The 17997-nt window shown below is 38.3% G+C and overlaps 1 protein-coding gene and 1 long non-coding RNA gene across 2 annotated transcripts in view; one reads left to right on the top strand and one right to left on the bottom strand.

Moving 5' to 3' along the window:
• The window catches only part of LOC136852025 (uncharacterized), a 38053-nt gene extending 28857 nt beyond the window's left edge, over nt 1–9196 (top strand). The window contains exons 2-4 of the mRNA XM_067126499.1: nt 1013–3514; nt 4063–4263; nt 8655–9196. Of these exons, the coding sequence (XP_066982600.1) occupies nt 1105–3514; nt 4063–4263; nt 8655–9049 (3006 nt within the window). The 5' untranslated portion in view covers nt 1013–1104 and the 3' untranslated portion in view covers nt 9050–9196. The remainder of the gene's footprint in view (nt 1–1012; nt 3515–4062; nt 4264–8654) is intronic.
• The window catches only part of LOC136852030 (uncharacterized), a 194650-nt gene that overhangs the window by 47416 nt on the left and 129237 nt on the right, over nt 1–17997 (bottom strand). The window lies entirely within an intron of this gene.

Genomic DNA, 17997 nt, shown 5'->3' with positions numbered 1-17997 from the left:
AATGAGCTAAAGAGAGATATCTAGAGAGAGAGATAGAAAGAGAGAGAAAGACAGAGAGACTGGAGTGTTATCCATACAATAATTTTCTTTTCTGATTTGAATGAGGGTCAGAGAGAGAGAGAGAGAGAGAGAGAGAGAGAGAGAGAGAGAGAGAGAGAGAGAGAGAGAGAGAGAGAGAGAGAGAGATACTTCCTACATTCCACCCCACCCCCAAAACTGATTTCACTCCCAGCTGTCTGAATGAGTAGCTTTTTCTATTCCTTCTTTCCAACAAGGAGAGAGAGAGAGAGAGAGAGAGAGAGAGAGAGAGAGAGAGAGAGAGAGAGAGAGAGAGATTTCATTCCACCATTTCCACTTAAAATTGATTTCTCTTCAAACCGTTTGAATGAATATCTTTTACCTTTCGTTATTGTCAACAGAGAGAGAGAGAGAGAGAGAGAGAGAGAGAGAGAGAGAGAGAGAGAGAGAGAGAGAGAGACTTCCTATCTTCCACACCCAACTCCCAAACCTTTTTTTCCTTTTCAGCTGTGAGTGTTTTCCCTGTTTCCTTGAGAGAGAGAGAGAGAGAGAGAGAGAGAGAGAGAGAGAGAGAGAGAGAGAGAGAGAGAGAGCGTAAGTGAGTAAGAGAATGAGCTAAAGAGAGAGATATCTAGAGAGAGAGATAGAAAGAGAGAGAAAGACAGAGAGACTGGAGTGTTATCCATACAATAGTTTTCTTTTCTGATTTGAATGAGGGTCAGAGAGAGAGAGAGAGAGAGAGAGATCAGATCCCTCTCTCTCTCTCTTCTAAGCTTCCTTGTGTCTCTTCCTTCCGTTTCTCTAGTCTCATTCATCAATCTGTTCTCTTCCTCCATTTCCTCAAATTCTCTCTGGTTCCTCCTCTTACTGATCTCATCATGAGAAGTCAAGTTAGAGCTGATATTAGCATTGATTCTCTTGTTATCATTATTACTGATTTTTCTCTCATTCTGTTTCCTAATCTTAACTGCTGTTATTCTTTTCTCCTTCTCAGGTTGTCTCTTCTTGAAGTCTTTTGCAAGAGAAAATATGGAAGCACAATTATAGACTCTGTCTCCCAGCCTCCCAGCGTTGATATTGAGTAAAATGGCTTCCTGCTCAGGATCAGTTTCTTCACCAAAAGTTTTGAAATTCTTGAAACTTTACCATTTTGTGAGGCACTGGGGGAAGGAAGTGGTTTACATGATATACAACCTAAGCTTTCTCCACGGACAAAACAAGAACATCCGAGAAATTCTCATCGAAAACCAAGTTCCACTAAAACCAAAAAAAAGCCTGTTGAACCCCCAGGAAATCCAGAATCTTACAGATAAGCTTCCGGAAGATCTGGACATCACATTGATGAACAAAATCTGCCAGGCTCTTTGGCAAAAGGGGGTGAATGACCCTGGTGACGAAATCAGAGGATTAGTGAAAAAAATCAAAGATGAAAGGAACTTTGTTAGCCATGAGGCCCCTGATATGTCAGACACTGACTTGGAAAGTAAACTTAGAGACTTTCAAGCAACGCTCGAGGAAACTCTTGAGAAAACCAGGTCTCTCTTTCCAAAACACAGTGCTGACACCGACCAGCTTAAAGCAGAGATTCAAGATGCTGTTCCAAAGACCCTAGAAAAGATCCGTGAGAAATATGATCCCTCGGACCTTCAGGATGTACAAAGGCTTAAAGAAGAAATAGAAGAGTTTGGGAGTGAGTTTTATGACATGATTCAAAAATCCTCTGAACAAGAACTCCGGTCTCTTCATGAACGCCTCTGTCAGATTTTACCCTACGACTGGCTCGCTCAGTATGGTACTTCAGATCCAGGTAACATCATGGTCTCTTTACAAGTGGTGGATGATCAGGAGTTAAATAGAGGTCCCCATGGCAATAAAAGGATCATTGTAAATCAAAAAGAAATCCTCAACAAAGACAAAATGGGAAAAGACCCTGAAGTTGTGATTATATCTGGTGATGCAGGTTCTGGAAAGACCACAATTCTTTGTTCCTATGCAGAGGGATGGTGCAAGAAGACAAATGATATACCAGAACTCTCTTCCTTTCCATTTATAATCTCTATGATGTTCAGAAATCATGACCACGACAACTTTGATGACTACCTTAAGAGCTTGATTCCAAAAACTGTTGCTCGATTTCCTTTTGATCTTGTCATATCGGTAGTCCTAGATTCAAAGTGTTTGGTCTTGTGTGATGGCTATGATGAGGCCAATGAGAAATCTAGAAAGCTATTTAAGGAGCTTTTAGAACTTAATTCAAAGAACATGAAGTTTGTTGTCACAACACGTCCAGGGAATACCATGGGACTAACAGATATTGTGAACAAAGGAAAACGTTCCAGAATCAACCTCAGAGTTTCAGGTCTTCAGGAAAAGGATATGAAATTGCTCACAGAAAAGCTCATTGGCCACTTGGTGAAAGATGATGTCACCCAAGTGGAGCAAATGAAAAAAGAGCTGCTTCAGAAAATAGAAGAAATGAACACTGGCACCAGAGCCATCCTGAAAACCCCGCTGTATTTTAACCTGTTTATTCTCCTTTACATTGAGTGTCCAGATTTAAGGGATGAAATGAGCACCAGGACGTCAGTCTACTTACAGCTGAGAAAGCACAAGATCAAGAGGATCTCCAACAAGACAGGAATCTCTGGTGAATCACTGGAGGAATTTGATTCACTGTACAGAAAATGGTCGCTGAAACATTACATTGAGAGAAAATATGAATGGTCTGAGGCAGATGTAAGAGGCCTTAAAAAGGAGATTAGTTGTCCAGAGGTACTTCAAAACTTTGATGCCATCATGTCATCCTATTTCTCCGTAAAGCAAACAAAGAAGCAACTGGAGATTGTAAAGGTATACTGCCACAGACACAGAAGTGAGCAAGAGTTTGCAGTTGCAGGCAGTATCTGTGATGACATCATCACATCAAACGGAAGACCACAAGGAGGAAACATTGCTCGAGATGTGCTGCAGTCGAAAGGATTATGGGATGAAACAGATCCAGACTGGTTATTTGGGAAATTAAGAGAAGTGATTTGCTTCATACCAGGAATACTTTACAGCACTGAGAGAGATGTGTTGTATGATACAATAGAGGATTTTCATGAACTCTATGTATCATACAGCTTCTTTGATTATGATGATGATGATTATGTTGGTCCACATGATGATCTTCTGGAAACTTGTATTGAGACTAGATTGGACAATAAGGTTTTGGAATCAATTGTATCACGGATGAGAAAAACTCTGAAGGACCGAGTAGAATTCACAGAACCCAAGAGTCTTTACGTCCTACCGTCCCTACTGCCTAAACTGAGGCCCAAAGAGATTGGATTGAATTTTTCATCTTCAAATGTACCAAGAGATCTTTCGCAACTCAACGAAACATTATATGCTGCCTGTCAGTCCAGTGTTCACATAAATATTATTATCAGGATAAATCTAAGTCAATACGCACAACTTTCAGAAAAGGAGGTTTTGCTTCCAGTGGATAAATTAGGTAAGTAGGAGCTTCAACCTTTACTCCCTTAATTACAGAGTACTAAAACCTTCACCCATAACTCAAACAACTTTAGCTTTTTAGTTTTTCTGTACTTCTTCATCTTTTGTAATGACTTCATGAGTTATACAGTATGTAGAGCAACTCTGAATTAGGTAAAGAAATGGCACTGACAGGAAAGCAGCAGTGTCATTGAATTGCTTGTTTCTTTTGAGAAGAGATTTTACATAAAGAGTTATGTAAATACATCGGCTGTGAGTGTTTTTCTTTCTCACTAATATATATATATATATATATATATATATATATATATATATATATATATATATATATATATATATATATATATATATATATATATATATATATGTATATATACATATATATATATATATGTATATATATAATGTGTGTATATAACAATAAAACAATAACAGTTTAATTATACTGCTTTTGTTCTGTATAGTCAGTTATTATTATTTCCTGTTGCTGTAGATAATAATATCATCATTCTCTAAAACAAATTCCTCTACTTTTTTATCCCACAGATTTGATGATTATTGATGATGGATATCAGGACTTAGAGAGCCTTCATCCCATTTCTCTCATGACTTCAGCAAAGGAACTGGAATTAACATATCGCTTGGAAGGTACTCCTGAGGAGGATCGTATTCCCCACGTCATAAACAGGACGTTTCCTACAACCAGGGAAGGAGGCGCCACTGATTTGGGGATTTACGTATGGGAAGGTGAGTATCAATCAGTATCATCAAAAGTCAAACGTCACGAAAGAAACAAGAAACTGTTCTTATTCCTCCTCCTCCTCCTCCTCCTCCTCCTCCTCCTCCTCCTCCTCCTGTTCCATTATGAACAGAATGAAAAGAAGAAGCAAGAGTAGCAGGAGGAGAAGAAGAAGTCCAGGAAAAGGCTTTAAATATATAATGGTGAATAACAGTATTGAAAATAATTACATTTTATGCTACTCCTATTTTAACCTCTTGATTTCCTCTAAATTGTCATGGTGTAGTGAGTGATATATATATATATATATATATATATATATATATATATATATATATATATATATATATATATATATATATATATATATATATATATATATATATATATATATATATATATATATATATGTATATGTATATCATTGAGCAATTTCAACCAAACTTGGTATACATATGACTTACTACCTCGAAAAGAACACTGTGGAGGTAAGACATCATTGGCACGAAAGGGGATTGTATGGGAAGGGGGTGACATGTAAAAATAACTGAAAATGACAGATATTAGAGTCTAATCCATAGTTTTCAAGCTCGCTGAGATGAATAGTGACATTCCCGATGCCCTTTAAGTCCAAGTTCAGCCCTGATAGGAAGTGGGGGTGGGGAGGGATGAAATATAAAATGTCAAAAATTCTAGGCAATGTAAATGAAGCAACTATCTTAACAAGAGAGAGAGAGAGAGAGAGAGAGAGAGAGTTTATGGGTTGTAATTCAGAGTTTTCTCGGCAGCACTGGGTTGTTTAGCTAGTATATATATATATATATATATATATATATATATATATATATATATATATATATATATATATATATATATATATATAATATTTTTATCACCATGATTTATTTATTATCATGAAGCAACCAATGTCGTTTGATTTAATATCCAATTCACGCTGCCTCGGGGACATCCCCGATGGGGAATTATCACCGAAGGGGATTATAAGTGATGGCTCAGTGGGTAGACTGTTGACTGGAGTAGTTGGAAGGTACCGATCCATTTATCACTTCCAGTGATAATTCCACAATATATATATATATATATATATATATATATATATATATATATATATATATATATATATATATATATATATATATCTTCTTCTTTTAACATGCTTTTTTTCCCATTCTTGTATGGGGTGAGCACGATGCCTTCTTTTGAAGGACTTTTGATTTGGCTTTGGGGTAGACCGTAGTCTCGATCGGTTGCCCGGCCTGACATCGCTTAGACCCCGGTAGCGTATGGTACATGTATTATACCAGACCCAACGCCCTTTCTCCCAGCAGCGAGAAGTTGTTGCTCGGGTAGGTCGAGAGTTCGAGACGTGTGAGATGTTTGATGTTTTTAGATGTTGGAGTGGCTTTGTTTTGTGTGTGTTTTTAGTCTGTAACACCCATTTGCTTTTTAAGCAAACCTATCCGTTGATTACATACATAATCCTGGGGTGTCTACATGGATAGCAAAGTGTCCGCCTCTCTGATCAGTCGGTTGCGGATTTGAACCCGCGCCACAGACCTCTACGAAGTCCAAAGCTGCTGCTGTAACCGACTGTGCCATCGAGGCTCCATATATATATATATATATATATATATATATATATATATATATATATATATATATAATAATCATGCTCTTATTTTTAATGATAAATTATTCAGACAAGTAGAGGGCAGGGCCATGGGTTCTCCTCTTGGCCCCACATTTGCTAATATCTTCATGCGCTCCCTGGAGGAGCACATGCTCGATAACTGCCCATTAAGGTTCTACCCCCTTTTTTATTCCGGGTATGTTGACGATATGCTCGACCTCTTTAAAAGTGAATAGGAAGCTGACCTCTTCGTAGAATATACTATTACAATACACCCGAGAATAAAGTTTACTATCGAGAAAGAGGTGAGCAGCAGCCTCGGACTTCATAGAGGTCTGTGGCGCGGGTTCAAATCCACAGCTGACCAGTCAGAGAGGCGGAAACTTTGCTATCCGTGTAGACACCCCGGGATTATGTATATAATCAACAGATAGGTTTGCTGAAAGCAAATGGGTGTTACAGACTAATACACACACAAACAAAGCCACTCCAACATCTTCTAAAAACATAACAGACAACTCACACGTCTCGAACTGTCGACCTAACCGCTCAATTCTCCTTGCTGCTGGGAGAAAGGGAGCTGGGGATTTGGTACGATACACGTACGCATGCGCTACTGGGGTCTAAGTGATGTCAGGCAGGGCAGCCGATCGAGGCTACGGTCTACCCCAACGCCAAATCAAAGTCCTTCAGAAGAAGGCATCGTGCTTACCCCATATAAAATGGGAAAAAGCACGTTAAACGAAGAAAAATCGAGAAAGAGGTGAAAGGCCCTCTACCATTCCTGGACGGTCTAGTTTTCAGACAGCACGACAGTTTTAATACCACGATTTTTAGGAAGAAAACTTTTACCGGACTTGGTTACCAACTTTTATAGCTCTTGCTTTGGCAATTTTAAATCCAACTCCGTTTCTACCCTTCTCCACAAAGCACTCGTCCTTACGTCGAACTGGAGTCTTTTCCATAATGAAATTACATTTTTAATTAACTTTTTTTTATAATAATTGTTTCGCTACAAAGCTGGTGCATAGGAAATTATATCAACTACTCAACAAACATTTCATAACAAAACCAAAAGTTTGAACCGTCCCAAAAACGAAGTTTTACGCATTCTTTCAATTCACTCATGACCTCAAATTTCACAAAGAGTTCGCACAAATTATTCAGGAACATTTTTATACCATTGACATTAATTTAATTCCCAAGAACTCTTTCACCATCGGTTCCCTCTTTAAATCTAAAGAGCCGTAATCACCTTATATTTCTTCTAGTGTTGTTATAAGTAGGCTATACCCGAGTGTCAAACAGGGACCCATGTGGGATCCACCATCAGACTCCTTAAGGTGCGTATCGATTCTCATCGTGGCGTAAGCTTCCGTACTGGTGGCAGAATTTCAAACCCAGAACATTCCAGTATTAGAAATCACTCCAAAAATTCTAAAACACACATCGATAATAAAGACTTCTGTATTTGAGGCCTTACCACCAACACTCGGGACCTCGTTATTCTGGAATCACTTTTTATGAAACACTCATACGTCCTCCTCCCCTCTGCATTTGTCTTGACTTGTGTTGTTTCTACTTATGCTTACTTTTGGTTTAACGCTGTCACTCCTCGAGGTCGGTCTTTAGTCTTTTGTTCTGTGACTCTGTTCACTGCTATTTTCATTTTTAGTTTACTGTATGTTCTGTTGCCTTTCACTTTAATGAAGAGATATTTTAAATTTTGTTCATTCCTTTAATTTTAATGTTGTGTATATTTCTTAAATTTTGTCAGAATATTTTTCAGCTTTTTCAATTCTTAATTTTTAGTTTTAGTTTTTACAAGGAATTTTATGTTTCATTTTAACAGCCCTGATGATGTCATTAATGGATAATTACGAAACTGTGGAACTAAGACAGCTTGTACATCAGTATGTCCTCTTCCTTCACTGATGATTTTATATATATATATATATATATATATATATATATATATATATATATATATATATATATATATATATATATATATATATATATATATATATATATATATACTAGCTGACTAACCTGACCCGGCCCGGGATAACTCTGAATGACAGTCGATAAACTCTCTCTCTCTCTCTCTCTCTCAATTCCTCTCCCTCTCACTTTTTCTTTCTCTCACTCTCTCCCTCTCTCTCCCCCCCTCTCTCTTTCTCTCCAACCCTCCCTGTCTCTTTCCCCTCTTTCTTCTCCATAACACCCCTCTCTACTCTCTCTCTCTCTCTCTCTCTCTATGTCACCCCCTTCCCAACACCCACCCCCTTTGGTGCTATTGATGCCTCAACCCCCACAGTATTCCTTTCAAGATAGTAAGTCATATGTTTACCGAAATTATAATAAATTCGTAAAATTACTAAGTCTATGGGTATAACCAGCCCTGTGTCAGGGAAACCCTTTCCCCTACCTTGCCTTTGGTTCCCTTAGGTGCTAGTGATGTCTTACCTCCACAGTACTCTTTTCCAGATAGTAAGTCACATGTATACCAAGTTTGGCTGGCACTGCTCAATGCATTTCTGAGTTATGCTGGAAAATACATACACACATCCATTTATATATATATATATATATATATATATATATATATATATATATATATATATATATATATATATATATATATGTGTGTGTGTGTGTGTGTGTGTGTGTGCAAGTGTGGAGCAAAAATGAGTGAAAATCAAGTGCAGAAGATGTTAATATCCTGCCATTTTTGTCTTTCCTCAGATCAAGACATAAGGCTTCTACTTCAGTCGCTAACTGTTCCGCCTTTAAGGTCAATATATATTTTTGTGACTTCTGGTACAAAGATTGATGATGTTGAATATGTTGAAGAACTGAAGGCACTCTGCAAGTTAAAGGGATTTGGAAATTTAGGCAGTTCCCTTTGGAGTGACGAAGAAGAAAAAGAAGAAAAAGAAGAAGGAAAAATGGATGACGAAGATGAAGACAAGAAGAGAAAAAGGGATGAAGGAGAAGAAGAAGAAAAAGAAGAAGAAACGGATGGTGAAGAAGAAAAGAAGAGAAAAAGGGAAGAAGAAGAAGAAGAGGAGGAGGAAAGAGAGAAGAGAAGAAGAGAAGAAGATGGCTCCACCTCCAGGGAGAGTGATGTCACACAGTGAAGACTTGAAGAAGATCTTCGCATCGCAGGAAGAAACAACCTGGTTGCTGGTTCTCATGAAAGGCTTTCGGTAAATTTCATCCCAGTTCCTTTATTCTTTGTTTAGAGAGAGAGAGAGAGAGAGAGAGAGAGAGAGAGAGAGAGAGAGAGAGAGAGAGAGAGTACTGCCAATATCAAGACCTGTATTAGTCATGCCAGTGGAAAGCCCACAGAGGCTCATTAGCAGCAAGTCTACCCTTCACTGCACCTCCATCTCTCTCTCCCCCTGCTCTTTCTCTAGGGGTGGCTTCACAGGAAAAATGAGAGATTATTCACTGCCTCATTCACACTTCCGCCACTGAATCAGGAAGGAGGAGGAAGAAGTAGACCCCTGTGCGGAAACTTCCACATTACAAGTCGCTGAATATGCCTTTATATACCCTTAGGTTTCAACACCTTCCCTCCTCCTCCCCCATCTCCCTCCTTAGCACTTTCTAGGCCCTCCTCTTTCCCTTAGTCTCCCATTCTCCCCACATGACCAAGCCACTTGAAAGAAGCACTCTGCTCCACCTTTTCTGTGCTTCTGTTATGCTGCACTACTGTCACTGAAAACAAAAGAAAAGAAATACCTCTTTTTCTCTCTCTCTCTGATATTTCAAAGTGTTGATTTCAAATAACTGGATAAATAATTAAGATAAATACTTTATTCAATAGTATTAATATTAAGGCCATATTCAACAGGGATCTCTTCTAACATGAATAGAGAACTATTCTTCCATTATCAAGCTATTCTGCTCTATTATATGTATTGCCATGTTTGCATATCAGTAAGGATCACCTTTAAGGGTTTTAGACCAGCTATATATATATATATATATATATATATATATATATATATATATATATATATATATATATATATATATATATATGTGTGTGTGTGTGTGTGTGTGTGTGTGTGTGTGTGTGTGTGTGTGTGTGTACTGGATGATCAAATACCCTACAGGAAAGACTCAATATATGAAGTTAGACAGACAAGGCTTATGGATCCAATGATCCCTCTCCTGGTGTTCTGAAATTGCTCCCAATACAGAGGATATATATAATATTCACTCTTGCTGCATTCTCTAATGCTTTACCTACGTCTTCTGCCTCGCATCCTAGTTTGTGGCCCATTGCCAAAATGTTGTTGTTGGCCAATCTGACAAGTGTTGGGGACATTTTCAGACCACCTTCATATGTCAGGACAGTGTCAAGTAATACTCTGAATTCTGTCTACATATGGATGTGAAATGACTAAGAACTGCTAGATATTGTTATCATTTGTTTCTTTGCTCTTGTTCTCTAGAATATAATATGTCTGTCAGCTTCCTTTATGCTGCTTTGCGGGGGAAGAAAGTAGTGGTAATTCATAAAGGTTCTGCTGAAATGTTTATACACCAAGGCTTCTTCTTCTTTATTTAGCTGCATTTTCAGTTCCACTTGTAAAAGGGAGAGTGTTGAAAATATTATATAATGTTTATTTTCATTGTTCTGCTTTGACATGTTTTTATGACTCTTGAGATTTATTTGTTTATCTTTTTACGTCCTTTTCTTGGACCATATTTGAGAACCTTTTGCAATTTCTATATTTATAATATTGTGGTCATTAGTCTTACCTATATATTTATCTATCTATCTATATGGAAATATTGAAATGCAAAGGATGCATATTTTGTCACGGTCTGGTGAGTGTTTAGGTTTTGCAAATACACGGAATGCTTACGCTGGGTGTTTTATTAGCCATGTTATGCATAAGTAATGAAGTAGTTTTGGTAACAAGGTTTCATACCGGAAATGAAAAAAAATCAGTTCTTCATTAGAGGGGTGGGTAGAGCTCTCGGCTAGCACGCTGTTGGCCCAGCGTTCGAGTCTCCGACCGGCCAGTGAAGAATTAGAGGAATTTATTTCTGGTGGTAGAAATTAATTTCTCGTCATAATGTGGTTCGGATTCCACAATAAGTTGTATGTCCCGTTGCTAGGTAACCAGTTGGTTCTTAGCCACGTGAAATAAATCTAATCCTTCTGGTCAGCCCTAGGAGAGCTGTTAATCAGCTCCTCAGTGGTCTGGTTAAACTAAGATATACTTTTTTTGGAAATGGAAAACAACTGATTTTTGAGAATAAAAAGATGTCAACTTTATCATAATCTTTTGTGGTCTGCATTTTGGTAATACTTCTTATGCATGCAACTTATAATACTGAATGTATACATAAATATACTGTATCTACAAACACTTAAAACAAGAAAAATGCAGCAGAAGAAAGTCATTCAAAATAATTCAGTTATTAATTCAACAGAACCACAAATGGAGTTGATGAGAATTGCAATCAGAAGGCAAAGTCAATCAGTCAAAAGATTCAACTTGTAGAAAGTTTGATCAACTTGTGAAGAGAACAAGTATATTATCAAAATTATATAATGATAAAAATGCAGTAGTTAGTCAGTGAGTCAGTGAGTGAGTGAGTCAGACTGCTGACCTTTCAAAAGCACAACTGAAACAGAAGAGGCAATCAATGAATATTGGGGAAGTGGAAACGTGTTTTGAATCTCAGAAGACAAAAACCTCCTTAGTTTCAGATGAGATCAACTGAATGATGGGATGAATGAAAGTCTCTATGAACACGTTATCGTTGTCAGAAACTTTGAAATGTCAAGAGAGAGAGAGAGAGAGAGAGAGAGAGAGAGAGAGAGAGAGAGAGAGAGAGAAGAGAGAGAGAGAGAGAGAGAGCTTTTCAATTTATTATGGGGAAGGGAAACCAATAATATATCGATGGCAAGAGGGGAAATAAAAACTTGAGGATATGAAAGAAGAGAAAGACTTTCATGTCTAATTGAACTTGGATAAATATGGGTAGAGTTATACAGCTGTCTTCCTCCACCACCTTTGGGGGGAGAGAGAGAGAGACTGTTTGGGACTTTCCTCCTCAACAGAGTAATACAGTAAAGTCCATGTATGACCTTTCTATACATTTTACCAAAGGCAACAAGTGTAAAGGTTTGGAAAAGGTAGGAGGAGGCCTATTATTAAAACAAAGATTTTTTGAGACACAACTGGAAAAATTATGAAAAAAAACAAGCACTGAAATTTCACAACTCAGATTCAGTTGTAAAACTGAGAACTGGAGAATATAAACAAACACAAACCAGGTTCATAATCCACAAATAAAGTGGAATTGGAATGGTCTGATGAACTGCAACAACCCAAGGAGGAGGGAGCAAAAGAAAATACTCGAGTAGCTTAAACCTAATTTATTAACCTAAGTTACACACAGTAATTACAATGAGCCCAGGTTTTGGGAAACACTGACGTCATAAATGATCATTACCACAGATTACAAATTCAAATAAATTTAAGTTCAACTAAATGATCAACAATTAGCAGCAGAATAAACTGACCTAAAATAAACACGTTAAACACCAGCAGTAAATAAACCAATAAGCAATTCATTAACCATATACTTGTTCATTACCAATAACAACAATTATTAACACTAGTCATCCACCTGCTCATCTCAGATTATAACAATAATAAGAGCCATACTCTTGCTCCTCACTAATAAATGATCAGGTAATGAACCATCATACATCATGCACAAAGTGGAAAAACCATCATCATAATTGCTCAGAGCCATACACTGCTCCTACAACACATCTAAATGGAATACATATCATAAACAAGAGTAATCATCCAGAACCACAATCCATGATCCCCGAGGACGACCATCGTACACTGCCGAGACATTGCCCATGACCACGACAGTCTTATGTGACAGCCGCTTCGCTGCACCACAAGGATATTTCCTCAAAGTTAAGTTAAGTATACCTTAGTTTTAACAGGTGACCACTGAGCTGATTAACAGCTCTCACCAACAACTGGCCCGAACTTCATTAACTTATTTTACGTGGCTAAGAACCAATTGGTTACTTAGCAACGGGACCTAAGTCGATTGTGGAATCCAAAACCTTATGAGGAAGAAATGAATTTCTATCACCAGAAATAAATTCCTCTAACTCTTCATCAGCCAAACAGGAGTGGATTGAACTCCAAACAAGGCTGTTTCAAATGAACAACTCTGAAACTCAACCGATATATATAACAAATATATATATAGGATATTTCCTCAAAACTGGAAACCATGGTTTGGTCACCACCTCGACCTCGTGAGCTGGGTTGATTCTCCTGACGATCAACAGGTGACCCACACTGCTGTATCAGGACCATCACCAACAACTAGGTGATACTTCAAAAACTGCTGCTGCTTGTTCTCGTCACAGCCTCACGAGAACCCGTCCGATCTGCTGGTTCAAAACCTGACTGAGGAAGAAGATTATCACTAAACATGAACGTAACCCTGCCTCCTTACACAAAACAGGAGTGGAGGTTAACTAATTGGAAAAAGGCTGTTTCAAATTAACAACTGAAAAACCTGACAATATATATATAAATATATATATATATATATATATATATATATATATATATATATATATATATATATATATATATATATATATATATATATTATCATAATTAGCAAGAACTCGCTAGCAAATTGCTTCCCCCTTTTTCTTTTTTTGTTGTTTTCATTTACTGTCGGCCGATCGATATTTCGCACGGTCAGAATACAAGAGATTAAAACGGATTGTAGGCCACTCCCTTTAAGTAGGTAATTCCTTTCCGAGGCAAAAGTGAATCTGTCTGGCTGTCCTTTTCAGGCAAAAAACCCCTGCGGGCATCAGCTGAACATGACTCAACCCCCCTATCTGTTGGACGTGCCCCCTGCCCCATAGGAGGAGATAAAAGCAGAAACCAAACCGAGGTTCGCTCTCACACGCGCTGGAAGAGAGGGAGTGAAGAAGTCCCCAAAAACACCGCCATGTCCTGGCCCATCGATGCCCTTGGCTCCTAACCACGTGGCCTTTCAAAGTTTACTTTCCCTCTGTGCACTCCGGTCCAAACCCACGTGTTCCCTTGGATGCTGATCGGACTGATGACCCATTCCATTTGCTTGGCGTTTTGAGAAGTCCCCATCGCCTTGCCCTTTACTGAAGCCCATGCATCTTACCCTGTGGAAGAGAACTCGCCCTCGGAAATCGCAAGTCATCCACGGACCGCTTTCTGCGCTGGAACCAAATCTGCCTTACGGTAAAGTGCTCTGGAAGACCTCCACTCAGTCACGCTTTTTCCTCGTAACATTTACTTAATTTGAGTGCCAGTAATCACCGAATCTCTTGTCAAATGTCCGTGCTCCTCGAGTGTTGGCAGTGCTAAGCCATTATTAATTCATCGAAACCCCTTGGCACCCTCAGTGCAGCTTTGAATTCATTATTCTTGTGTCTATTTTCATTACTGGCGTATAATGTGCATATCTCTCATTTCAGAGGGACCCTATATCGTGGAAGCTTCTTGGACTGTGTCTGGAATCCCCCAGTTTCATTCATCCCATAGGAATCCCCTTCAGGATCAATAATCTACTAGCATTCCTCTTTCCCGTACTAATGTTATTTATGCAAATACACTCCTGCAAGTTTGCCCACGTGTGTACGTAATATTTTCCTCAGTAACAAGAGCCTTACGCTCATATGAAATTCCCTGTGTTTTCCTCTTTTTTTTATGTTTTCCTGGACCAAGAAGTCAGAATCACAAGGCTAAATTACCTTAAATTGTTGCTACCTGTCTCACAAAGAATATTTCAAACTAAATTGCCAGGAAAAAAAAATAATATATATATTACAGTCAACCGCATTTTAATCAGTCATTATATATATATATTTCAGTCATCATGTAATGCATTAGGGACATTTGATCCCCCAGGAGCTAGTACTAAACACGGCAAAATACAATTGACCCCCAGGGACTAGTACTAAACCGGGCGAAACAGTGTAAACTCACTGTTTCGCTTTTTAAACTAGCCTGATAAGAAGTGCATTACACGTGATGACAAATTTCAGTCATTACATTTAATGACTGATTACTAAACATATATATATATATCAACACACAATCAGGTAAAAGGTTTTTTTAAACGATAAGACTTCCGGATCAAGTTCCGTTCTAACTCCGAGACAGAAGAAAAGAGAGAGAGAGAGAGAGAGAGAGAGAGAGAGAGAGTTGGGGAGTTCTCTAAAATCTCTAAGTCATTGTATTTCCATGGTGATCAGCCTATTAGAGACGATTGATATTCGTTTAGTATGTTTGACAAAATGCATAATTAAAATAGGAGGTGCAACAAAGTCTATTCAGTTTAGAATCTCTCTCTCTCTCTCTCTCTCTCTCTCTCTCTCTCTCTCTCTCTCTCTCATAATTTACGTTCATTCGTTGACGTTAAAATCAACCAGACTCCGAAAACCTTAAGATCTACCCCTTATTGATTTGACATCGTTTTCTTTACAGCATGAGAGAGAGAGAGAGAGAGAGAGAGAGAGAGAGAGAGAGAGAGGAACATTTTCCAAAAGACCTGACAAAATAGATCTCTCAGTAACGACATCACAAGGGGCATGAACATCTTGAAGGATTGGAGTTACGGTATCCAATAAGTAATGAAAGTTTGTGTTGGCTCATACTTTCTAAAAAGAAAGCCTACCTTCTTCACTGGCAGAGATGTTCACCTAAACATTTCCAGGAAATAATTAAGAATCACTCACAAGGGAAATATTCCCAGGGACAATTATTTTCCATAGAAATTCGATTCACATAACTGATACTTCAACACGAATTTTGAAAGACTCACTTTTTGGCACACAACTAAATTACTTATGAATCTATCTGTCTACCTATTTCCCATACATATATACATATATATATATATTGTATTTATTTATATATATATATATATATATATATATATATATATATATATATATATATACATATATATATATATATATATATATATATATATATATATATATATATATATATATATATATTATATAGTTAGGAACTTTAACCACATCTATTAAATTAGTGGCAGGAAGAGGTTCATTTCATTTTATGACTAATGCCACAAAGGTTAAGTCAATGCCAACGGGCCTTGAACTCCGACAGAGCAAAAACACAGAGAAAAACACTCAAAGATGATAACGGAAAATATACTTATCAAACTCTTAAGTATTTTCTACAGAGTAATCTTGAACGCAATAGCTCCCCAAAAATAACTGGAGAAGGTTTCACAACAACGTTTACCTAAAATATACTCTTTAGCACAAAAGGCAGAGACACTTTCTAGGATGAGGAAGGAAAACAGCCTCTTTCTACTGAGCCCTGAAGCGAGCCTTTTCACCACTCCGGAGGTGGTTAGCGGTACTAAGATCACGAGCCCTTCCAAGGACAACAGGCGAGTCCTGGGACGAAAAGGGTATTAGTGCAGCAGATAATTGCATATTTCATAAGAATCGTTCAGATAGTGAAACAAGCATGAAATTTTGCACAAGTGCTCTTTAAAGTTCCCTCTATCAGAAAAGGGCGCTGGCCACGCAAAAAATTTAATATGGCGGCCAAATTCCAAGATGGCGGCCAGTATCGACAGATTTTGGCTAATTTTTCACTAGAATGGCATGTATTTGCTTCTAGCAATATGGTAAAGCTCTTCCATACTATTTCTTGTGAATATTATGTTTCTGTAGCTTCCCAGTACAGTTTACCTTTAAATATGGGGCTATATGGCTGCCAAGAAAACCTAGAAACAATAATTATAATGAGAAATAATGCCCGTTCAACAATTATCGTTTTAAGCATGGATCTTGGTTTCTGTGGTTTTAGATCCTAATGAGGCCATCTCTTTCGAATAACTCATCAATTTTGAAGGAAAATTAATAAATGTAAAAGAGTGTATGTCTGCACACAACCAGGGCACACTGGTGACATCACTGCTGTGTAACTCAGCATGGGGTTCAGTGCCAGCTAATCCAGCTTTACTAATCCTGTAGTCTTAGACTAGTAGTTGTAGTATAGTTTAGTTTAGTGTCCCAAATGCTTTCTAACAGCCCCAGACCAGCTATAGTTAGATTACCTGAATAGACAGGATGTGCCAGCGCGGGAGAGCCAGCCAAGGGTATGGGGCTGTACATGATGGTTCATGTACTTACCCGGATGGTGTACAGATCACACGGGACTTAAATGGCACTGGATGAATGATCGGGCTAGGTGTAGGGAGACCGAACCTAGTTGAATCCCATACAGGAATGTGTGCTTTGTTTAAGGTGGTAAAAGGATAACCCCTCGGCCTTAATCAAAAGTGAAATCATGGCAGAATGTGATGCCAATCAATATTGAGCAGTAGAAAAACAAACTGGAGTTTGTGTTGTCTTTGTCAGAAGGACAAAAGAGGTGAGCACTTGACATCACCTCCAAGTCATCATGTCCTAGACCATGATGGGTACACAATGCTGGCAAGGAACATTCCCATGTTCAGTGAAATTAATGAAATGCCACTGATAATGGATCCAGCAAGGCTGGATGAAGGTGATGGCATAGAGGCCACTCTCAGGAAAAATGCAGCAAAATACCATGTGAACTGTCCCTTGTTGTTTAACAACACTAAACTGGACCGTGCAAGAAAGCGACAATCCAATGACCAGACCAGCAACACTGAGACTAGTCAACAAAACTGCGCCGAACCAGTCATGACAATGAAGTTTGCATTTTCTGTGAAAAGTGGCACCTGCATCTGATCTCAGACAGGCTAGTACTAAGGGCCTTGACTTGAAATTGCGTGAATGTGCAGAGATACTTAGTGATGGCAAGCTCCTTGCTAAGTTGACTGGTGGGGATGTCATTGCACAGGAGTTTAAAGTATCACCATGCCTGTCTTTGTGCCCTCTACAACAGAAAAGGTCCTACCTGAGGAGCTTGAGAAAGACCAAGGTAGCACTGAGTCAGAATCAGATGTGTATCCACTAGTTCTGTCAGAACTGATGACATACATT

The sequence above is a fragment of the Macrobrachium rosenbergii genome, chromosome 24 (assembly GCF_040412425.1).
Source record: "Macrobrachium rosenbergii isolate ZJJX-2024 chromosome 24, ASM4041242v1, whole genome shotgun sequence".
Taxonomy (NCBI): Eukaryota; Metazoa; Arthropoda; class Malacostraca; order Decapoda; family Palaemonidae; genus Macrobrachium; species Macrobrachium rosenbergii.
The sequence above is the reverse complement of the archived record's forward strand: the minus strand, read 5'-3'. Positions and strand labels throughout refer to the sequence as shown.